This window comes from Ceratotherium simum, chromosome 26, assembly GCF_057802395.1.
Source record: "Ceratotherium simum simum isolate JZ-2026a chromosome 26, ASM5780239v1, whole genome shotgun sequence".
Lineage (NCBI taxonomy): Eukaryota > Metazoa > Chordata > Mammalia > Perissodactyla > Rhinocerotidae > Ceratotherium > Ceratotherium simum.
The window spans coordinates 23,904,617-23,928,707 of record NC_141925.1 but is presented as its reverse complement, the minus strand read 5'-3'; the positions used below and the strand labels follow the sequence as shown (position 1 = coordinate 23,928,707).

General features: G+C 40.5%; 1 protein-coding gene across 1 annotated transcript in view; it reads left to right on the top strand.

Moving 5' to 3' along the window:
* The window catches only part of XPO6 (exportin 6), a 108,243-nt gene that overhangs the window by 51,923 nt on the left and 32,229 nt on the right, over positions 1 to 24,091 (top strand). Inside the window, 7 exon segments of the mRNA XM_087417185.1 lie at positions 2,923 to 3,376; positions 3,681 to 3,741; positions 3,743 to 3,750; positions 6,873 to 6,999; positions 12,053 to 12,162; positions 22,162 to 22,270; positions 23,714 to 23,806. Coding sequence (XP_087273311.1) covers positions 2,923 to 3,376; positions 3,681 to 3,741; positions 3,743 to 3,750; positions 6,873 to 6,999; positions 12,053 to 12,162; positions 22,162 to 22,270; positions 23,714 to 23,806 — 962 coding nt within the window.

The following is a 24,091-nucleotide window of genomic DNA, read 5'->3' as shown; positions in this document are numbered from 1 at the left end:
TCTTCATGTACTTCAACGAAAACATATTGCAACAGGTTGAATGCAGAAGCAGATGAGAGAATCTAGCTATCTTTGAAGGCAGACATTAAAGAGAGTTCCAAAAATGTAAAAATAGTGCTGCTCCTTTCTCTGGTTTTTAGGGGGCAAAATATAGTTTTTTCATTTAAAAAGACGTTCTTTATGCCAACATGTAATGGGTTTATTATTATTTTTAGATGAATTAAATATTTGAAAACTTCTCAGTTTTAATTTTTAATATGACAAATATCTATAGAAATAACCTGCGTAAACAAAAGCTCTTTGGCGCCCTCAATACAGGCATACCTTGTTTTATTGCGCTTCGCTTTATTGCACATCGCAGTTACTGGGTTTTTTACACAACCCTCCACCAGCAAAAAGAGTACGACTTGCTGCAGGCTCAGGTGATGGTTAGCATTTTTTAGCAATAAAGTGTTTTTGAATTAAGGTATGTACATTGTTTTTTTAGACATAATGCTATTGCGTACTTAATAGACTACAGTATGGTGTAAACATAACTCTAATATGCACCGGGAAACCAAAAAATTCGTGTGACTCGCTTTATTTTAGTGGTCAGAGAACTTGCAGTATCTCTGAAGTATGCCTGTAATTTTTAAGAGTGTACAGGGGTTCAGAGTCCAAAACGTGTGAGAACTGCCACTGTAGGGTACAAAATAAAATGTAACATTTACCCAGTACTTCACCATACAGAAATAACATCATTCCAGACATCTCTTCATACATAGGTAAAGATAAGATAGATTTAACTTAGTAAAAAGACAAAATGGCATCGTATTATATATTCTTATTTTTAATAAAAACAAATTTATTTTTTCCTGAATTTAACGGAAGATATTAGATGGAAGGAATTGCTGACTTTGAGATGCTTTTTCTACAAGGAATATTAGTTTGTAAAAGATAACCTCTAAGGTTAAGAAAAAAAGATTATGAAAACCAATTTCTTACTACATGTTTTAGACCATGTATTTTGAGACTTCTTGCTTGTGAAAGATGAGAAAGTTAGCTAGCACTTCCTTCTATAATTCCTACATTTGTTTAGTCTTAATTCTATATTTAATTCATTACTTGCATTAGTCCCTTTGCCACAGCTTCTCCGTTCCTTAATTCTTCAATTTTATTTATCGCTTTATTTGTATGGTTTCATTGTTTAGTATCTTCCTTAAGAAGAGTTTGTGGGCAATATATTATCTGAGTTTTTGCATGTTTTAGAAAATGTCACCTTCTTTTATGCTCAGAGGAGAGATTTGGATTAAGTCATTCTTTGCCCCAGAACTTATAGACACTCGCACCACTGTTTTCTGGCTTTGAATGTGTCTGTGGAGAAGTCGGAATTCGGTGTTTTTTCCTTTGTATATGTGCTTTTTTCTGCTTACATGCCTTCCTTATTCCTAAAGTTTTTGGTGGTGTTTACTCTTTATCATCTTTTCTTTAGGCAGAATAAGCCTTTTTATTTTGGATACTCATACCTTTATTTCAGGAAAGTTTTCTTCTTATAGTTTTGAATATTTTTCTTTTGTCTTCATTAAAATCATTTTATAGCCCCCCCCATTTCATTTTGCATGATTTCTTTTAGTCTATTACTTCTCAAAGATTAAGCAAGCATAAGAATCACCTGGAGAGCTTGTAAAAACAGATTCTTGGTCCCCACCCCTCCAGGTTCTGCTTCAGTCCGTGGGTGGGGACTGATAATTTGTGTTTCTGACAAGCTCCCAGGTTATGCTGATGGTGCAGTCCGCAGACCTCACCTTGACTAGCCCAGTAGTTAGTTTTCAAATTTTTGGTCTCTGGACCCTTTTACTCTTTTTTTTTTAAATAGAGATATAATTGACTTATAACACTGTGTTAGGTTTAGGTGTACAACATAGTGATTTCATATGTGTATATATTGTGAAATGATCACCACAATAAGTTTGGTCAACATCCGTCACAGCACATAGTTACAATTTTTTTTCTTGTGATGAGAATTTTTAAGATTTACTCTCAGCAACATTCAAATATATAATACAGTCTTGTAAACTATTGTCTCCATGCTGTACATCTGTACATCCTGCTGTACTTATCTTAAGATAACTGAAAGTTCGTACTTTTTTTTTTTTTTTTTTTGCTGAGGAAGATTAGCCCTGAGCTAACATCTGTTGCCTGTCCTCCACTTTTTGCTTTATATGTGGGATGCCTGCCACAGCATGACTTGATAAGTGTTGTGTAGGTCTGTGCCCAGGATCCGAACCCATAAATCCCGGGCTGTCGGAGCAGAGCACGTGAATTTAACCACTACGCCACCGGGCCGGCCCGTGAAATTTTGTACCTTTTGACCACCTTCACCCATTTCGCTCCCCACTTCACCTCCCCCACCACCAGGATCCCTTTATTCTTAAAAATTATTGAGATCCTCAGATTAAAACTGAGAAAATTTACAAATATTTATTAATTAATTTAAAAATAACAGATGAACTCATTACATATAAACAAATAATATATTTTAATGAAAAGTAACTATATTTTCCAAAGCAAACAATTTACTGAGAAGAGTAGCATTATTTTACGTTTTTGCCAATCTCGTTAGTAATGTAGCTTAATGGAAAATAGCTTTTGCTTTCTCTCTGTTGCATATCATGTGTAATGTAGCCTCTAGAAAGCTCTTGTGTACCCTTGTGAGATAATAAAAGTGAGAAAAGAAAATAACATCTTAGTATTCATTGAAAAACAGTTTTGAATTTTTGATCCCCGAAAGGGTCTTGAGGACCCTCAGGGGTCTCTGGTCCAAAGTGTGAGAACCGTTGCTTTATAGTAATGCTTGGAATTTTTTTTTTTAAAGGAGAATTACTTAAATTGGTTTGTAAGAGATTTGATAGTGTATATCTTAAAAGCCTTCTGTATTTTCAGGTGACTTACTGAGTAACCTGTTGCAGAGTCCTAGTTCAGCCAAACTGTTGAATCAGCCAATCCCCATCCTTGATGCGGAGAGTGAGTATATCTGTTCCCTGGCCTTGGAGTGCCTGGCCCATCTCTTCAGTTGGATTCCTCTGTCTGCCAGCATCACCCCGTCCCTCCTTACTACCATCTTCCACTTTGCACGCTTTGGCTGTGACATCCGGGCCAGAAAGATGGCGTCAGTTAACGGCAGCAGCCAGAACTGTGTGTTGGGTCAGGAGCGCGGCCGGCTTGGGGTCCTGGCCATGTCCTGCATCAATGAACTCATGTCCAAGAACTGTGTGCCTATGGAATTCGAGGAGTACTTACTGCGTATGTTCCAGCAGACTTTCTACCTCCTGCAGAAAATCACCAAGGATAACAATGCCCACACGGTGAAAAGCAGGCTAGAAGAACTCGATGAGAGGTAATGAAAACAGGTGTAGAGTCAGCTGTGCCCTGAGAAAGGGCCTTGACTGTTGATCACGTTGTACTGTGTAGTGTCTGTAATCCTCTTTGGTTTCAGAATTTGGGGCTTCTGGTGAGGAATGGAAAGGTAGGTGTGTACCAGTAAGTCTAAACTTAGCTGGAAGGGCTAGGGTGGTTAAGGGAGATGAGTTGAGCTTGAAAAGTGATTGTGAATTGTGTAGGTTTGTTGTCTTTTTTTCCCCATCCGTCTCCTGTCCTCCCTTCTACCCCTTTCCCCCGTCTTGCTCACTATTTGCCTGCAGGTCTGAGGTGGTGCAGGAACTGAGACTGCTGCTCATGCGTAGCCAGGAACAGGAGAGGAGGTCCGTGGAGGTACAGGAGTTACAATCACCCTTTCTCACTTGATGTTGCTTGTCAGTTTTTACTATTTGACTTTTCCCAAGTGAATGTTGTGCAGTGTATGGGAATGTTGCTGTTATTGTGAGTTTTACACAGATGGCAAGTGTTCATCAAAAGAAAGGAGAGATGTTAATGTGGGCACATGTTAATGTGGCACACACCTGTGATTCTTTGTTGTCCTTTTGAAGGGAGCCTAAAATTACGTAGCTCTTCTTTCTTAAGTACTCTAAAAGATGGCTCCCTCACAGTCTCTGAGGCTTGGTCTCATTATGTATTTCCCTTGCAGAGGATGTCATTTATCTGTCTTACAACGTTCATTAATATGATGCTACTACTGTGTAAAAACAAGAGGGAAAATTGAAAACTAATATTAGGAACATCATGTTTGCTGTTCAGAAACTTCTAAGCAGATAAATTTTATTGAATTAGTACATATTTATAGATTGGCAGCAAAAGTTGTTAATATTTTAATCAGTTTTCCTTGGCTCATTTTTTGTTATTAAGCTATACAGAGTTAAGCCATTTCCTTTTCCTTAGAGTAAGTAGCAGAATGTGAAGTCACGTGACTAAAGTTAAGACAGTATTAGTGCTTTTAAAAATTTAGCAATTTATTAAGTTTTTCTAGAGTTAAAATTGGTACATAAGGGCCGGCCCCGTGGCTTAGCGGTTAAGTGCGCACACTCCGCTGCTGGCGGCCCGGGTTCGGATCCTGGGCGCACACCGACGCCCTGCTTCTCCGGCCATGCTGAGGCTGTGTCCCATATACAGCAACTAGAAGGATGTGCAACTATGACATACAACTATCTACTGGGGCTTTGGGGGAAAAAAATAAATAAATAAAATTATTAAAAAAAAAATTGGTACATAAGATTTTTTTGGTTTGGCTCACTGTAAACAAGCTTTGTCTGAATTTTCTGTGTATAATCACAAAAGAACTCATAATCTGGTATGGTAATATGTTGGTTCTATTTTTTCGTTATTTGGTAATAGCTTTCTGTATGAATTCAAAGGCTTCAGTATTCAAACACACAATTTTATATCCTTTCTAGCTTTGGTTAAGAAAGGCTGTATTTTCATATGTTAAAAAAAATCTAGCTGCTTGTACCAACTATCAAATACCAGTTGTTTTGACTTTTACTTATAGCATAATGTTTGTTATGGCTTACGTTTGGGTGGTATAGAAATGTCATCATGGATTATCTGTGTACTGATTTTGTTACGTGTAACTTTTGTGCTTTTGGTTTTATATTTTAATCCTATGCTTCCTATTGCCCTGTGAAAGCTGAGAGGTGCCTGGAAGCAGAAAGGTGACATAAACAATACTGTGTGCTTGCTTCCCGGCTCTTGGGTCCCTTAGCACTAATTCTAAACAGCTAAGTCTATTCTCAGTTGTTTAGGAGCTACTTAACCAGGTCCTTTGCCTCTCTTCTCCTCTACTGCCCTTTGTCTAACTTTCTACTGCTCATTAGCACCTGTACCAGAAGGTGGGCAAGGGAAAGAAAATGAGGTGAAATAAAATCTGTAGTTAGCTACCAAATAGCCTTGTTTGTGTTCTTTAAAAAAATTGGGTTGAAGATTAAAATAAAATTGAGATTGTGTGATATTTTACCCATGACTTCTCTTTATTCTTTTATGGGTAGTAGGGAATTGAGTGCATCTTTCTAAAGAGCAGTAAACTGTTGACAGCTTTCAGTATTTGTGTAAAAGTAAAATGTAATAAGCTGAGCGTGGAATGAGGAGTTCCTGCTCTTGAGTATTAGTGATTGAAGGCATCAGAGAGAAGTTTCTCTGTACTTTGCTGTCTCTAAAAACAGTTGATTTTAGTGCTTTACTATTTTTCAAGTATTTGACCTCATGATTCTTATCAAATAAATTAATATATATGTATTTTTAAAGCTGCAAATAAGTTTGCATATGTCTGGAGGTCAGACAGACAGGGTGGCCACTCTCAGGGTGACAGGTCCCAGGAACAATATGGGACATGTTATTTATAGGCCAATTTTGCTTTTCTGGTAGTAGTTGTCTTCTCCCCCTTTATTATTTCACGTATCTTTGCTTGAAAAATAGCTTTTTGCAGTTACGAGTTTCAGGATTGCTTTGAGCCATTTAATTTTTGGCAAAGGCCTAGTATGTCTGTCTTTTTTTTATCAGCCTCTGAAATGTGATTTATGGAAGTATGTCCATCTCATTTTCTAATCACCTTTTGGTAATTAGGGGCTTAAAATGACAGTTTCTGAAATGTGAGAGTGATGATGTGCTGTGTAATTAATAACAAAAATCTCTTATCCTTGCAGCTCTGACCCACACTCTTCTGTGAAATGATTTTGTGAATACAAATGAATTGGGGATTCACTGTGATGTGAAAAGAAAGAGCACTGGATTGGGAGTGGCTGGTAGTCCCATTCTGCCATGAGCTGGCTGAGTGACCTTGGGCCAGTCACTTTATCGCTCTTGGCCTCGTCTGTAGAATGAAGCATCAGACTAAATTGTTCCTAAGGCTTATCCAGCTCTAACAGCCTTCCTCCCTTATATTTGAAATCACTTTTAGCATGGATTGGGATGTGCTATGTTTAATTAGCACCAGGAGCCAGAGGGCAGGAAGAAAATGAACACTAGGTTGCAAGCCAGATTATCTTACCTGGATGCCATGCCTTTTGTATAGCCTTGTTTTGTTTTTGTGTTTTTAGTGCATTCATCTTAATGTTTTGGCTTTCTGGCAAAGAAAACCAATCTTTCTAGACTTGTGACATTAAAATGACACACATAATCTGCCATCAACTTTTTAGTACCATTTCCTTTCTCTCTAATTGGGTCATAACACTAATGAATTAGAAAATATGAGAACACTAGTTTGTAAGATGCCTTGGTAGGTAGTGTCTGAGGATTAAAGTTGCTTTTCTGCTATGTTTCAGGTGGTAATGGAATGAAGGGTTGCCTGACCTGTAGGTAATTGTTGCAGGCCTTTATATTTTTAACTGAAAATATATTATAAATCTGTATAGTTCTGTACTGAAAGAAATTTGGATTGAATTTGAGTTCTCTTCTAAGGAAGTGGCTAGGTTTCTTATTGTCACCTTTTATCTTGTCTTATTTAGCTACATCGAAAAGTTTACTGACTTTCTGCGGCTCTTTGTGAGCGTTCACCTAAGAAGAATCGAGTCCTACTCCCAGTTCCCCGTGGTGGAGTTTTTGACGCTTTTGTTCAAGTACACATTTCATCAGGTAAAGCCGCAGAACTGCCCATCCCTTTCCCCGTCAAAAGTCTACTTTGTTATTTTCAGGAGAAAGAACTTCTTTATTTTATTTCCCAAACACATATAGTGCTTTGTATGTGAAGATGAACACATTTATCCTTCATAACAACCCTATGAGGTAGATATTATTATTATCATCGTCATCTCCATTTTACAGATGAAGAAACTGAGGCACAAAGAGTAACTTGCTCAGGGTCATACAGTTAGTAAGAGGTAGGAGCCAGGATTTGAACCCATAGAGTCTGTGCTCTTAACCACTATTGTGTTGGAGAAGCAAAATATAGAAAAAGCCTGAAATTGGGACCTTTAGTTCTTTTCTGTAACCGTCACCAAAACTTCCCACAGGGAGATTATAAATAATGACGCTCTCAAGAGTTAAGTTTTGGTGGATCCAATTTTTCCCCCTATTCAAAAATATTTTTTGAGCTCCTCTTGTATTTCAGGAGCTAGGCATATAACCCTCACAAGCAAAATCCTTCCCTTCATTGAGTTTACATTTTAGTGACCCAATACCTTTTATTTGTGTGTATATTTTAACAGCTTTATGGAGGTAAAATTTACATACTGTGAGATTCACCCATTGTAATTGTACAATTCAGTGATGTTCAGTAAATTTATAGACTTGTGCAGCCATCATCACAGTTTAGTTTTAAACTGAATTTCTCTGATACCCTATCCCTTGTGCCCATTTGTATGTGTTTTAAGATAAGCTTTTTATTGAAGTATCCTACACATACAGAAAAGTGCATAAATCGTACATGTACAGCTTGATGAGTTTCCCCAAATGAACAACCATGTAACCACCACCTAAGTCAAGAAATAAAATGTTACCAATAGCCCCCAAATCTTCTCGTGTCCCTTCCCGATCACTTCCCCCCAGAAGTGACCCTAGTCTTGACTTTAACATCCCAGATTAGTTGTGCTTGTTCTAGAACTTCTCTAAATGGAAGCATAAGTGTGTATTTGTTTTGTCTGGCTTTTTTCATTCAACGTTATGTTTGTGAGATTCATCTATGTTGTATGTGGCAGTAGCTTTTTCATTTTCATTGCTTTATAATAAATCATTATCTGAAAATCCATTCCACTGCTGATTGGGGCTGCTTCCAGTTCTTGGTGATCACGAATCATGTTGCAGTGGACATTCTTGTACATGCTCTTTCTGTTGGTATATACGAGGGATGAAACTGCTGGGTCAGTGAGGGCGTCTCATTTTCTAAGTTGACTTTTTTGCTTGTTTAAACCACTAATGTTATAGCTTAATGAGGCTAGAGGAGAGGCAAGGGTCTAGGCTGGGAGGGGTGTCTGTGTGGGATAGGGGATTTGGAGCAAGGGTCTGGTGTGAGAGCTAGCCTTTCTCAAAGAGGTACCTGGCACAAAGTAGGAGTAGCCAGTGGTAAGGGTGAACCTTTCCTGGGAGTGGGGGGGTTGGGGAGGGGTGCAGGTGGAGGAGGAGGACTAAAAGATTGAAGAAGTATCAAGATGTCTGATAGAGGGGCCAGTGAGTGCAGAGTAAGAAGGAAAACACGCTGAGTTCACCAGGCCTAACATGGAATAGAATAGATGATGAGATGTGGGAGAGTGAGGATGTAGGAGAGAAGCATCAGAGGTGGGAAAGTTTTGAGATGGATCTGGAGATATCTTAAGGAGGATGAGGAAAAAAAGAAGGATTTGAAAGATACCTTAGAATAAATGTAGCAGAAATGAAGGAGAGAAAAGGAGCTGGTGCTGAAGTCAGAAAGAAGGGGTTTATTTGGGAAACGAAATGAAAATGTCTTGCAACTTTACTTCCTCTGTAAAATGGGATCTTTTAGTGTATGTGGTATAGAAGAAAGCTAAAAAGAGGTTTGAAAGTATGCATGTCTTACGCCTTCTTCTTTGGACTTAGACCCAAAAGTTCTGTGTTTGAGCTCTGGTTATTTCTGTTAGCTCTGTGTCCTTGGACAAGTCTTTTTAATTTCCTTAGATTTGTTTCCTCACCTGAGGAGATAGACTGCACTGGGCATCTTCAGGGTCTTTCCAAGTGTTCATCTTCTGATTCTTTTACTAGCACCCTCCATGTTAGTTTTCCATTGAACTGAAAGTGGTGGTTTTATGTATTTATATATATTATGTACTGGGGAAAGAAACGATCATGAAGCAAACAACCAGCTTCTCTCTTCCTCCTTTACCTGCAGGTTGCTGTCAGCCGAGCTCCCCTGTGTTCTTTTGGCCTCCTGTGCGAGAACCTTCCTTTCTGGGTGCAGGTTCTTGGACTGTGGGAGGTGGTGTCCTTGAGGTCGAGGCAGAAGCAGGTTCTGAGCTTCGGGCAAAGGGCCAGGGACCTGGAAGGTGCTCTGTGCAGTTTACTGGAGGATAGACAGCCCTTTGCTGGAGAGGCAGAGCAGAAAAAAGAAGGCAAGGCGTGCTCTAGGATCAGGAGCTGGTAATAGAGGAGTTCTTTGGGATAAGATTTAAGAATAAGAAATTAAATGCCCTCGAGAGAGCTTTAAGTTCTCATATATTCATTAACAGTATGTTCTTACTTTATCATGGTTTAATTATATGTGAAGTGGGAAAATGTCTTTCCTCTTATCTAGAGAGTTACTGTGAGTGTACTCAATATTTTTGCCTTTTGTTTCTAAAATTGATAGAAATTTTAGTACTGGTCAACATATTTTGAAGGAATAGTAATACGACAAAGATGGTGTTAGTATCTTTCTTTAACCATTTCCTCTCTCCTGTTTCTTTCTCGACATTTTTTCTTTCACCTAGGTATCCTGCTGCAGTCCCTCCAGCCACTAGTGCTCACCAGGTGTTTGCCTCCACCATTACTTCCTTGCTTGCTGAGCCCCTGAGGTGTCTGTATAAGCATATGATTTCTGTCTGCTTGCTCCTTCTTTTAGTGAATTGTCACCATTTCCTTCTTGGTCTTGCATTTTTCATTTTGCCTCTTCTTCCTAAAACAGTGCCTGAGATAGGATAGCAAAGGGGAAAAGGCACTGGACCGGGCATGTTAAGATCCCCATTCTAGTTCTGCTTCTGTTCTTTACCTTGTCACCTTGGGCAGATGACTTTACTTCCGAGCCTTGGTTTCTTTATCTGTAAAATGGGAGGAAGAAAAGAATATGTCCACTTCCAGGACTATCGTGAAGATCAAATAGACCAATGCAAATGAAAACTAACCACTGTAAACCACTTGGAGATAGGAGTGGTATCTTTAGTTTTTTAGAGAAACTTGTCAGGATTTTCATTGATTAATCAGCCCTGGAATCTGTGAAGTGAATCTGAGTACAGGTGAATTTCAAAAATGCATCTGTGAGGGTTCTGAGAAGTTAGATGACTCCAAAAGTGCAGTCAGCCTGTCATCTTGTGACCTTAACAATCTATGCCCACAGCAGTTGGCAAAGGCCAAGTTGTGGGTGCAGCACCCAAGGGCTCGTGGTGGGGCCTGCAGAAATGGATGTTCATGGTGGTGTTTCAGGTCCTACAGAGGGTATATCTGCCCACCTCTTTTTCCAACCTTGAGCCACACAGTAAATCCTTAATTCAAAGGCATGGGGAAGATGTGTGTAATTGTAAAGTACTTGGACATAGCCATAAAATCTGGATTTATGTGGTGGCTTTTCTCTAAAGTACTTCCACATGCATCTGATCAGTTATGTTCTTTGGAGGGGCCTGGTGGGTATTTTCAGACCAAGGAAGGACGACTGGGTGACTTATTTAAGGGAAGCCTAGCAAGCTGAAGCCAGGACAGGACCACATCTCCTGGCCGTGCAAGTCGAGTGCCTGTCCAACAGCTACCCGTATTATTTCCACATGGCTTGTTAGTTCTTTTTCCTGCTTACTCTTCTGGTTCATTTCATGTCATGGACATCCTGAGTTTTATGAAGTAGGGACAGGGAATGGTCATTTTGTTTGCTGAGGGTGGCCCTGGCACTGGTCCTGGTTGAGCTGTAGCAGTCTAGTTCCCGGGCTACCCTGTAGGTTGTGAGGTCAGAGTCTGCCCTGCTTTTTAAGTTATAGTTTTCCTGTCTCGGATGCAGCCTGGGTACAGAACTCCCACTGCATGCTCCCACCCAGTGTTCATTATTCCTTGGGCAAATTCCATATATGCCCTTGTAAACTTCTGGATTTCCTTGTGGATCAGGAATGGAAGGAAACTGATCCAAGAAGATGATGGTATTATTCTCTCCGTATCTGATCTTGCCACCAGTTATACAGTTCAGTGAAGCAATCACAAATAAAAGCAAAGAGCTCTTGTAGGTAGCGAGAATTTGAGTGGATATATAAAGGGTTAGGGCACCACAAGTTGAAAATGAATATGTATGAGAAGAACTAGATGTTGGAGAGTACAGTGCCTGGATTTTGCATGAAGTAGAATCTCAAGCCTCTCGAGGAAGTTAGCACATTGGTCCAGGCACTAGGACCCACAAAGACTTGCACTTCTCTCCTCGCTTTGTCCTTATCAACACCTGGTTAGAGGTGGTTATTAGCCTGTTTGACACTCCTACTTCTGCAGATGAGATAGTGCCCGAGGGTCAGACTTAACAAGCTCTGTTTCAATCTGTTATATAGAAAGTCTGCAAATGGTTCTAGCCACTGAAACTTATTTTTGGTTTTGTAATGGTGTGTAGTGGCTGGGAGTGAAGGGACCTGCTCCTACCCCTGACTTTGAATAGGTCATACCTCTGGGTCTCAATTTCTTTCTAAAACAGGTTTGAATTGGGTGATCTGTAAGAGCCCTCCCCACCATAGTCTCAGATTTTAAGATAGGTGTTTACTTGCTTTATTTTGTAACTCACTTTGTCCTGCATAGTAAGTATCTCCCTGATGATGTGTTCCTTGGTACCCTTGTCTTGTTAGGTTCAACAGGGCCCAATTCTGAAGACTGACTAAAAGACACCAGTTGTGGTTACCGGGAAGTTGAGGGAATCCAGGCTTATGGTTGTACCATTTTGGTGGAAGTAAAACACTGGTGGGTGTGTTTCTGAGGAGTAGTTGCATTAAGTAATTTTACTGTCTGGATTTCTTTTGTACCATAGCCTACTCATGAAGGTTACTTCTCTTGTTTGGATATCTGGACGCTCTTTTTGGACTATCTGACAAGTAAAATCAAAAGTCGTCTGGGAGACAAGGAAGCAGTTCTAAACAGGTAAACCCCAGAAACATTGATAACGAGAAATAGACATTTTTGCCACTTTTTCTTGTGGCCTAAAAGGGCAACCATGCACCCAGAACTCTTCAGTGAAACCAAGTCACTTAAGCTGTTTAGGTAGTAATGCCACTGAGCATTTTCTTCTTTTTTTCCCTTAAATATCCTATTTCCTTCTGATTAAAAAAGTAATATGTATTGTTAATTTTTTAGGTGTGATAATGCTTTTGTGGTGGTTGTTTGTTTTAATGGCCTCCTTTTTTTTTTTGGTGAGGAAGATCGGCCCTGAGCTAACATCTGCCAATCCTCCTCGTTTTTTTTTTTTGCTGAAAAAGACTGGCCCTGGGCTAACATCCATGCCCATCTTCCTCTACTTTATATGGGACGCTGTCACAGCATGGCTTGACAAGCGGTGCGTTGATGCGCGCCCGGGATCCGAACCGACGAACCCCCGGCCGCAGCAGCGGAGCTCGCGCACTTAACTGCTTGCGCCACCGGGTTGGACCCATTAATGGCCCTTTTTTACAGATACAAACTGAAGTATTTATTGGATGAAATGATACGACATCTGGGATTTGCTTTAAAATAATCCACTGGCAGTAGAGGGGGAGGTGGGTTGTTTTATAGAAGAAACAGGGTTTGCCGTGTGTTGATAACTGATGTTAAGCTTAGTTGATAAGAACTTGGGGTGCGTTATATTCTTACTTCTTTTGTTTGTGTTTGAAAATTTCCTAAATAAAGTAATGAATACTTGTCATGAAAAAAAGTATTTATTTTAAAAACTAGGAAGAGATATAGAAAAATATAAAGGAGATAAGTTATCCATAATCTCACAATCCAGAGATAATTACTTTTGAACTTTTTGTTGTATTTTTTTTTTTTTTCCTGTCATCACTTTTTGTGGGGAAGACCAGCCCTGAGTTAACATCTGTTGCCAATCCTCCTCTTTTTGCTGAGGAAGACCTGCCCTGGGGTAACGTCCATGCCCGTCTTCCTCTACTTTATATGGGATGCTGCCACAGCATGGCTTGAAAAGTGGTGCGTCAGTGTGTGCCCGAGATCCAACCCTGCGAACTCCAGGCCGCCGCAGCGGAGTGCGTGCACTTAACCGCTGCGCCGCTGGGCCAGTCCCTTTATTGTATTTTTTTAAAAACAGAAATTGGGGAAATGTTTTTTCCCCATATGTTTCTCAAGCCTATTTTTCTTGCTTGCAGGCAGCAAGTATGTTTCCTGTACACCGTGGTCATTATTTCATTTCAGAAATGAGATAATGGGCTAATGTGTCTAGAACGCTTGGCACATTAGAAATGCTTGGTAATGAAATCGGTGGTTGGTGGTGGAGATAGTGAACACCCTTCCCCAGAAATGGAAGTAGTGAGGAGAATCCCCGCTTGGGAAGAAGTTGAACTGAACCTCTAAAACCCTTTCCATTGCTGAGGTTTTATGAGTTTTTAAAATTCAAAACAGAATATTTGCATTCCAAGTTTAAACATTTGCACTTTTGTTCCCAAACATTCTTTTTGTGATTGCAAAAGAGCTTCCAAGTTGCTATGGTGTCAGGTCACGTGGCTATGAGTAGTATATTCATGTATCAGAAGGCTTATTACACAACAGTAGATCCTGTTTTTGATGAATTTGTCAACTTAAGTAACTGTTTTTGAATGAGATTCTTCAAAGAAAAGGTACTTCTGCCAAATTCTTTTTCTTATATGCCAACCACTCGGCATCCTTTGGTTCTAGGACTATGCCTGATTTTGCTATATTTAGTGGTAGCTATTCCTTCACATCTCTCAGGCTTGTGGGAAGAATAAACTGAGGAAATGATTAATATGAAAATGCCTTTTAAAGCACAGTACAAATGTGCTTTAGGTTTGGAGAATATGGTTCCACAGAGAAAATATACACTAGCAGTTTATTAGTATTAAATATACACTTGTGCAGATTATTGTACCAGTAGAAGAAGCAGTGGTGTAGAGAGTTTAAATTCCTTTTCTGCTTCGTTGTAGCAGTGTTACTTTTGGTCAAGTTACGTGCTGATCACATTTCCTCTTGCAAGATGAGCATACCGATACCTCTTTTGCAGGATGGTTAGGATTCAAGGAAATCGTGTATATGAAATACCTGGCACAGCATCTAGCATGTGTTGTTAGACACTCAATAAATGGTCACTGTGATGACAAGAACAGTGATAGTAAGAAATAGAAGATGTTGCTGCCATTTGACTGTGGTGGTGACCACGGAGTTAGGTGACAGGGCCCCTGGACAGCCTAAAGGCCTGTAGCCCACCTGCTGGCATTGGCCTGTCTGATGGGTCATCTGATATCACAGTTGACAGTGGTTCTGGCTGACCACTGTAAACACTAAGGATTTTTCTCATTGGTAATTTGGTTATCATCCTAAATGAGGCTTTCTAATTTTTCATGACTTTTTTTTTTAAACATACGCATGTAACACTCTTAGGCCTTTAAAAAACAAAAAACCCAAAACCTTCAAAGCCAATCTGTGGTTTATGCCGTTAAGTAGTAACCGTCATCTGTGGAACTGCTTGTCGATCATACACCCTCTAGTGGTCTAGGATAGTAGATGACAAAGAAGGGTGTATGTATAAGGTAGTCCACTGGGGTGCACAAAGAAAATAGTTGAACTTTAACTTAGATATTTTTCCTGTCATCTCTTATACTATACATTTATACAAGTGTGTGCTCAAAAGTTTTTATTTTTATTTTATTTTTTTGTGAGGAAGATCGGCCCTGAGCTAACATCTGCCAATCCTCCTCTTTTTGCTGAGGAAGACTGGCCCTGGGCTAACATCCATGGCCATCTTCCTCCACTTTATATGGGACGCCGCTACAGCGTGGCTTGACACGCAGTGCGTCAGTGCGCACTTGGGATCCGAACCGGCGAACCCTGGGCCACTGCAGCGGAGCATGCGCACTTAACTGCTTGTGCCACTGGGCCGGCCCCTCAAAAGTTTTTTTTGTTTTTTTTTTTTTTTTGAGGAATATCATCTCTGAGCTAACATCCATGCCAATCCTCCTCTTTTTGCTAAGGAAGACTGGCCCTGAGCTAACATCTATTGCCAGTCCTCCTCCTTTTTTCCCCCAAAGCCCCAGTAGATAGTTGTATGTCATAGTTGCACATCTCTCTAGTTGCTGTATGTGGAACGCGGCCTCAGCATGGCCGGACAAGCGGTGTGTCGGTGCGCGCCCGGGATCCAAACCCGGGCCGCCAGTAGCGGAGCACACACACTTAACCGCTAAGCCACGGTGCCAGCCCCCTCAAAAGTTTTTAAACGAAAGTTTTGACAGTTTGGCAACTGCTGCTTTAGGTTATAACTGACCCCAATTATCAGAGATGCAATGTTTTGCAGACACAGCTGATAAAGAGCGCTGACTACTGGTGATTACCATATTCATTTTAACTAAGAGTATTTAAATGTGATCAGATGTTTTTCAGCTGATAAAATACATCTGACAGAAGTTGGGGTGCTTTTGGAATCACATTTGTTGCTTGAGCCAGAAGTTCAGAAGCAACTGCTCTTGGCAGGAAGTAGTCAAGAATGTTTTCTTGGTGTCTGAAATGGGAAATGTAGGTGTGGTTAAGTCACAGAGGCAGCACTCAGTTCCTGTCCTTGTGGTTTAAAGGTTTTGCATCACTCGTCACAACAAAGTGGTAGGCATTGTAGACTACAAATTTAGAAGTGCAAATATACATGGATTTATTTTTGGTCCTAGGAGCTTGAAAGTTGGAGCTCTGTATGTTCCTTGCTCAGTGAGAATGCTCAAGTTTCTTGATCAGAGCTGGTGGGGACTTCAGAGAACTCGAGTCCTAGTGTTAATGGAATAAGTGTTGTGTAACATACCCAGCTGAACAAAATTCCTAATGGGGTTCTTTGTCCAGATTTACCATTTTGAAGTGGTATGGAAAAACCTGAATTTCAGTCTCCTTCACCTCTTTTGTACTTTGGGGGTGGTTGTGCCTGCCTTACTAGTTGTTGAGAAAATTAAATGAACCAGTGTGTGTAAAAGTACCTTGGTTGACAATAAGAGCTCAATAAATATTGGTTCTCTTCCGTTTTCCTCTCTCACTCTCTTCTCTTTGTGCTTGTCAAGGTGAAGGGAGCCACCTGTGTAGAAACTTATTTTCATAGGAAGATGAGGAAACCTGAAGTGAGTTAGGCAACCTAAAGTTATTGAGTCATGTCCTGTGAAACCCTTTGTCTCGAGAATATGGGTAAGTGCTAGCCACAGACCAGCCAGGGATTCCGGGTGACACTATATTGGACTGTAAACAAATGTGGGTGAGCGTGAGAAAAATTTGCACCCTTTTTTTTCTGAGTGGGTTATTCTGCTTAATGAAGAGGAAGTGCCATTGTGACGCATGACAATTTGATACAATTAATTAAAGGTGTTAAATAGGTTTATATCAGGGCTCCAGTAGCTTTCCAGGTCCTGCTAAGGGAAATTTATGCTGTTGACTGCCCCAGAGAGCAAGTGAATGGGGTCTTAGTTATTTCATTGAGTTGAAAAAGCTATCCAGGATTATGCTTCAGTTCTTTGTCATTATCTAACTTGGAATTTTCTCTCTTTTTTAAATTTTTTTGTGAGGAAGATCAGCCCTGAGCTAACATCCTGCTAACCCTACTCTTTTTGCTGAGGAAGACCGGTTCTGAGCTAACATCTATTGCCAATCCTCCTCCTTTTTTTCTTTTTTTCCCCAAAGTCCCAGTAGATAGTTGTATGTCACAGTTGCACATCCTTCTAGTTGCTGTATGTGGGACGCAGCCTCAGCATGGCCGGAGAAGCGGTACGTTGGTGCGCGCCCAGGATCCGAACCCAGGCCGCCAGTAGTGAAGCGCGTGCACTTAACCGCTAAGCCACGGGGCCGGCCCTGGAATTTTCTCTTTATTGCCTGTGTACTTATTCATTTTTTTGTTCATTGTTCTTTCATTCATCATATATTTATTGAGCGCCTCCTGTGGAGTTGCCTTAACATGTATAATTTTATTTAACTCTCAGAACTTTAGATCTATAGGTTTATCTCCATTGTATATATGAGCATTCAATGCTATAAATTTCCCTCTAAGCACTGCTTTAGCTTGCCCATCAAATTTTAATATGTTTTACTTTCCCTTTTCATTCCATTTAAAGTATTTCCTAATTTCTCTTGAGATTTCCTCTTTGTTGTTTAATTTCCAAATATTTGGAGATTTTCCGTATATCTTGTGAACGTTTTCTAGTTTTTTATGATTGGCAAACATAGTTTGTGTGATTTCACTTCTCAATTTGTTAAGGTTTGTTTTATGATCTAGTCTTCTTGGAGACTGTTCATTGCACACTTGAGAAGAGTGTGTATTCTGCTGTTGTGTGGAGTGTTCTATAAAGGTCAGTTAGGTCAGGTTGGTTGATAGTATTCTACATGTCATCTTTATCCTGCTTGTTCTGTTGATATCGAGAGAGGAGAACTCTTGATAGAACTGGATTTGTCTATGTTTCCTTTCAGTTCTATCAGTGTTTGCTTCATTTCTTTTGAGACTTGCACACAAATTTAGTTTTCTTTTTTTTCTTTTTTTGGGAGGATGATTGGCTCTGAGCTAACATCCATGCCCATCTTCCTCTATTTTGTACGTGGGATGCCGCCACAGCATGGCTTGATGAGCAGTGCGTGGGTCTGCGTGCGCCCGGAATTTGAACCTGTGAACCCCGGGCCGCCAAAGTGGAGCACACGAACTTAACCACTACACCACCGGGTCGGCCCCTAGTTTTCCTTTTCAATGCATCTATTGAGTATTTGGCTATATCTCTTCATATAAGTTTTTTTAGTGGTTGCTCTGTGTATTACAATATTTATACTTAACTGTTCACATTAACATTTTACCAATTCCGGTGTAATGTAGAAACCTTACCACCGTATAGATCTTTTTACCCTCCCTTCTTTTTTTTTTTTTCCCTTCTTATTTTTTTATTTTTATTTTTTCTGAGGAAGATCAGCCCTGAGCTAACATCCATGCCATGGATGGATGTTTTTTGCTGAGGAACACCAGCCCTGAGCTAACATCTATTGACAATCCTCCTCCTTTTTTTCCCTTTTTTCTCCTCAAGGCCCCAGTAGATAGTTGTATGTCATAGTTGCACATCCTCCTAGTTGCTGTATGTGGGACGCTGCCTCAGCATGGCCGGACAAGCAGTGCGTCGGTGCGCACCCGGGATCTGAACCCAGGCCGCCAGTAGCGGAGCGCGTGCACTTAACTGCTAAGCCATGAATGGGGCCAGCCTCTACCCTCCCTCCTTTATATTGAGGTTGCCATATGTCTTACATCTTTGTACACTGAAATCTGTTTTTTATGTCTGTATACATCAGACAAAATTCTATTTTTGCTTTCATCCATCATTGATATTTTAGAGATCTAAAGAGGGGAGAAATAGTCTATTCTATTTACCCAGACATTTGCCAATTCTCTTGCTTTTCCTTCATTCTTAAGTTCCAGATTTCTTTCTCATTATCATTTACCTTCTGTATTAATCAGCTTGGGCTGCCATAATAAAATACCACAGGCTGGGTGGCTTAAATAGGAGAAATTTATTTTCTCACAGTTCTGGAAACAAGAGTCACAGATCAAGGTGCTGGCAGATTTGGTTTCTGGTGAGGACTCTTCCTGGAGAGTTCCTTGCAGACTTCTCTCTCTCTCTTGTATCTTCCTCTTCATATACAATACAAGGGCACTATTCCTATTGGATTAAGGCCCCACCCTTATGACCTCACTTAACCTATATTACCTTTTTATAGTCCTTATCTCCAAATATAGTCATACTGGAGGTTAGGGCTTCAACATATGAATTTTGAGTGGGCACAATTCAGTCCATAACACCTTCCATCTGAAGAATTTCATGGAAGATTGTTGTAATAGCTGCTTTAAAAGTCTTTGATAATTCCAGCATCTATGTTGCCTTGAGGTTGGCATCTGTTGATTATCTTTCTCTTGATAAATGGTCAGTGTCTCCTCATTCTTTGTATGTCGACTAATATTTTGTATCCTCTTACCTGTTGTTCTACCAGCCTTATGTGTAGCTTCCATCTCCGCAGTCACCTTATGGTCCAAAATGAATCTACAGACACCACACCCACAATTTAGGCAGGAGGAATGAGAAGGGGGAGAGGTTGGACAAAAGAAGCCTTCCCGGAAGCCCCACCCAGTGACTTCTTTTACTGTCTTTGACCACCCGTATCTGCAAGGGGGGTTGGGAGATGTCTCTCAGTTGGCCTGAATGCCCAGTGTTCTCTTACTAAGGAAGAAGACAAGAATGGGTATTGGGTGAGCAACCAGAGTCTCTGCCACATCCACGCAATCCTCTAACTCTTGCCAGACACCTGGGGAGATCAATTACCTAAGTGTGCTTTAGCCTGATTCCTAGTTGCGTTTAATTTTCTAAGTGATATGGGTTTTTTTTTTGCAGTCAGAGTTGCCAACTGCCAGTAGGCAGTTTAGGTCTGATTTAGGGTTATCCTTTGCATATAAAGTCTTTAAATTCCCTTTTAGCTCAGCGAGACAATTTATAGATGATAGATTTCGTCTGTCCTCTGGTCTGAAGTAGATTTTCTTTCCTAACAAAATTGTGAAAATGTTTTGGTCTCTCATAGCAATTTATAGCATGAAACGTCTTTACCTTTAGGAATTTATGTCCTGAGCAAAAGGCAAGTATAAGCTCCAGGGTTAAGTGTTTGCTCTTACCTTTCTCTGAAGTTGACTCAAGTGGGATTTTGACTTTATCGGTGATTTGCCACACAGATGTTACCTATTTTGTTAGTGATTTTCCCTGCCAGCATTCTTTTTTGGGTTGTGCTCAGTTGCCAGTCTAGTCTAGATTGTTAAGTCATTTGCAAACCCTGAGGGACTCGTTGCGGGGAGGGGTGGGCAGTGTCTCTGTCTCTAGTCAAGAAATGAGCTGTTGAGCCCACCAAACTTGCAAGTCTGACAGTTCAGGAGGCTTTTTAAGTCGACTTTAGACTATCTCTACAGAGCCTCATCACAGAGGCTAAGAGTTGTAACTCTTAGACTAGATGGACTGTATTTAGCTTTGATTATCTTATTGTTCTAGGACTCACCTGATTTAGATTAGGTGGTTTATTAGTTAGAATCCTGTCAGGAAAACAGAACCCAAAATTAATTATGTTAACAATTCAATGTGGGAAATTGATTAAACAGGTTTTAGAGGACTGGAAAAGCAAAGAGGGAACATTGAGATAACACAGATAACTACAGGAGGCAGCTCCACCTCTAGGGCTAGGGGTACAGAGGAAAGATGTTGGAGTTATTAAAATCTAGAAGATGAGAGAGACGGACCCCATGCAGCAAGGGCTAGTTCTCTGAGGAGAGGGCACCACCCAGCTGCCACAGGAGGTCAGAGGAGAGGCCCCAGGGAGCTGGGACTCAGCTGCTGCCATCTCTGAGGGTGCATGGTGAGGCTGGTTCTGGAAATGTGAAAGCTGGAAACTGGAACCAATTACTGCTGCCGGGTGACCGTTGTTGGGGCAACATTGCCAGGACAGCAATTCCATGGGAAGAATGGAGTCCCTTTGCTCCTCCTTCCACCTCTGGCCTTCCTCCCGTGCCACTGTTGACAGAGCCTAACAGGCAGAGGAGAAATGTACTTTGTGTAGTCTCAGGCCCAGCATCACAGGGTATGGAGAGTAGATTGGCGCTGAGAGCTGAATAACCAGCGTGGGTGGTTTGCTCTATAATGGGAGCAGTCCCTGAACTTATCTTAGAAACATTTCAGGACAGGCAAGCATTTAGGCAACATGCTTTGTTCTTGAAAACTAGTGGTTTGTTGGCCCTTGTGGTATCAACTGTTACATATAACTTGGTGTCTTCTGAGTTAGGTTCTTACCACATGTGGGAAATATCCAAGCCTAGGGCTCCAAATGTTTCTTTGAGAAATTATTCTTAGACATAGATCAGAGGGTCAGGGTTTACCCAGGCTTTTTCCATTTCTTCTTTTAGGTTTTAAGTCTTCTTAAAATTGACTAAAGATTAGGTTTTGGCGGGGGTGGGGGGTGGGGCAGGCTCAAAGCCCATTGGTGGTTTATGTGTAGAATGAACATAGGATGTTGAGTTAGGGAGACCTGGGTTTAAATCAGCTAGCTTTGTGACCTAGGGCAGTTTAACTTCTGTTAACTGTAGTTGCCTTGTCAGAAAAATACCAATAATACCACCTACTTCTCACAGATGTTACAAGGTTTGAATCACTGAGTTAATTGATATTTATATATAGTACCTGTAATCCCCAGGGCAACCATTGAGGAAAATAAAGTGAAAATATATAGTAAAAGAAATGACAAGAGAATTAAAATGGTACACTAGAAAATATGTATTTAACACAAAAGGCAGTAATGGAGGAATTGAGGAACAAAAGATGTGACATATAGAAAAAAAATAGCAAAATGACAGGAGTAAGTCCTTCCTTATTAGTAATTATATTAAATGTAAAGGATTAAATTCTCCAATTAAAAAGCAGAAGATATTAAAACAAACATGATCCCAACTGCGTGTTGTCTACAAGAGACTCACTTTAGTTTTCAAAGACACAAAAATGTTGAAACTAAAAGCATAGAAAAAGATATTCCATGCAAACAATAACCAAAAGAGAGCTGGGGTAGCTATACTAATATCAGACAAAATAGACTTGAGACAGAAAGTGTTACCAGAGACAAAGAAGGACATTATATAATGATAAAAAGGTCAATCTATCAGGAAGGTGCCTGGTACATAGCTAAATAAAGAAATACCCCTGCTATTGTTACACACACACACACACACACACACGCACGCACTCCCCTCCCCCCCCACTTGCCAACCCAGAAACTGAGTTTAGTTTAGGTGCTTCTTGTATGTAGTAATCCAACATGGATGCTATTTCCTTCATAGTGCAGGAGGCCTTTTCAAAATCCTAGGCCAAAAGCCTGCTTTCGCCTGATTTTGAATTTCTCCCTGCCACATAGGTACGAAGATGCCTTAGTACTCTTGCTCTCGGAGGTGTTGAATCGAATCCAGTTCAGATACAACCAGGCCCAGTTGGAGGAGTTGGATGATGAGACTCTGGATGACGATGTAAGCAGCACACCCTAACTGATTTTTCCTCATTGTCCTGTGTGGTATGAGTCAAGACGGAGACTTGGAACCTGTAAGCCTTCTGCTCTGGAGACTGTTTTTAAGCCAGAGTAGTCTTTTGGTTGGAGTTGTGCATTTGAAATTTATATCCTACTGGTCTCTTTGGGTTCATTAACTGTAAAAAATAAAGTTTTACAGGCATTTTTACCTATATGGACTAGAGGTATAAGTAGAGAAACCATATGCATAGTGAAAAGTGGTTTAGTAAGAACTCTGTATCCCTCCTGTTTCCCCTGCCTTGCACCCACACCTCTGTTTCCCAGTCTGGGCAACAAATAAAAGCTAGCTGGATGCTGGTGGAAATAGTTAAAGAGACACTTAAATGATAAGGCTAGAATGAAAGGAAATTTCTTTTGAGTTTATTTTTTAAACTGATATCTCTTAAAATCAATCTTGAATTTATTAGTGCTGGTGTGCCCAATATTGATAAGGAAAATATCTTTAAGGATACCACTCCAGTGTTCCTTTTTCTTAACCACCATGCACTTTAAAATTTTCAAGTCACTGGCATGGCTCTCAAAATAACAGTGACTGTGGCATGGTCAAGGCCTTGAGGGTAGCCATGTTTGGGCTAGAAAGAGCCCGGTACTTGGAACCAGATGGCCTGGATTTGAATCTCTGCAACCTTGGGCACAAAGGAGATAGACGTCTGGGAATTGAATTTTTCTGAGTCTTAATTTCCTCATCTCCCAAAAAGAGAATGATATGTCTGACTGACCTGCGTTGACAGTTACATGAGGGTGACACATGTGGAAGGACTGGCTGTGTGCCTGGTGCATAGAAAGTGCTTCATCAACTTAAGCTTCACTTCTACCTGTATGATTGAGGCCACTGCTGCTCATATTTTAGCATGGATGAGAATTACTGGGACAGCTTGTTAAACAGATTTTGATTCAGGAGGTCTGGGGGCAGGGCACAGAATTTGCCTTTCTAACAAGCCCCAGGAGATGCTGACACTGCCTGTCTGTAGACTGGGTTTGAGTGGCACTGATGTAGTCAGTTATAGGAACATGCTAATGGACTGTCTCGGAAGGTAATGAGTGACAGATTCCTATAGCTAGAATGAATTAAAGAGGACTCGAGCATTTTGTAAGTGGCTTTTTTATCTCTGTATTCCTATGACTGTAGGGGAAGAAGTAGGTCATTTTCAGGGATCATTTGCTGTCTGAGGAAGTAGCTTTTTATGAAATTAATTCATTGGATTTAAAAAATATATATTTTAGCTTGGCCTTTTTAAAGTACCAAATAACCTGGTTCCATCATTTGCCATTTCTTCAAAATTTTATGTCTGAGAGTGGACTTGAGGTTGAGGACAGATTGGCAGGGAAGATGACAAGACTCTGCCTGTCTTGGAGAGCTGATCCTTCTGTGTTTTCCCCACAGCAGCAGACAGAGTGGCAGCGGTACTTACGCCAGAGCTTGGAGGTAGTGGCCAGAGTGATGGAGCTCCTTCCCACACATGCCTTCTCAACACTGGTAACTCACCATTTGGAGGGGAGTGAAGAGCCTGATTATTTCCCTGCACATATAGCATGAGTAGTAAGCCTTTTTGGCTCACTAGTGTTATAAAATACATGGTTTTTGTTTTTTGTTTTTTTTTTTTTTTTGGTGAGTAAGATTAGCCCTGAGCTAACATCTGTTGCCAATCCTTTTTTTTTTGTTTGTTTGTTTTTTGGCTGAGGAAGATTGGCCCTGGGCCAATCTGTGCCCATCTTCCTCTACTTTATATGGGACATTGCCACAGCATGGCTTGATGAGCGG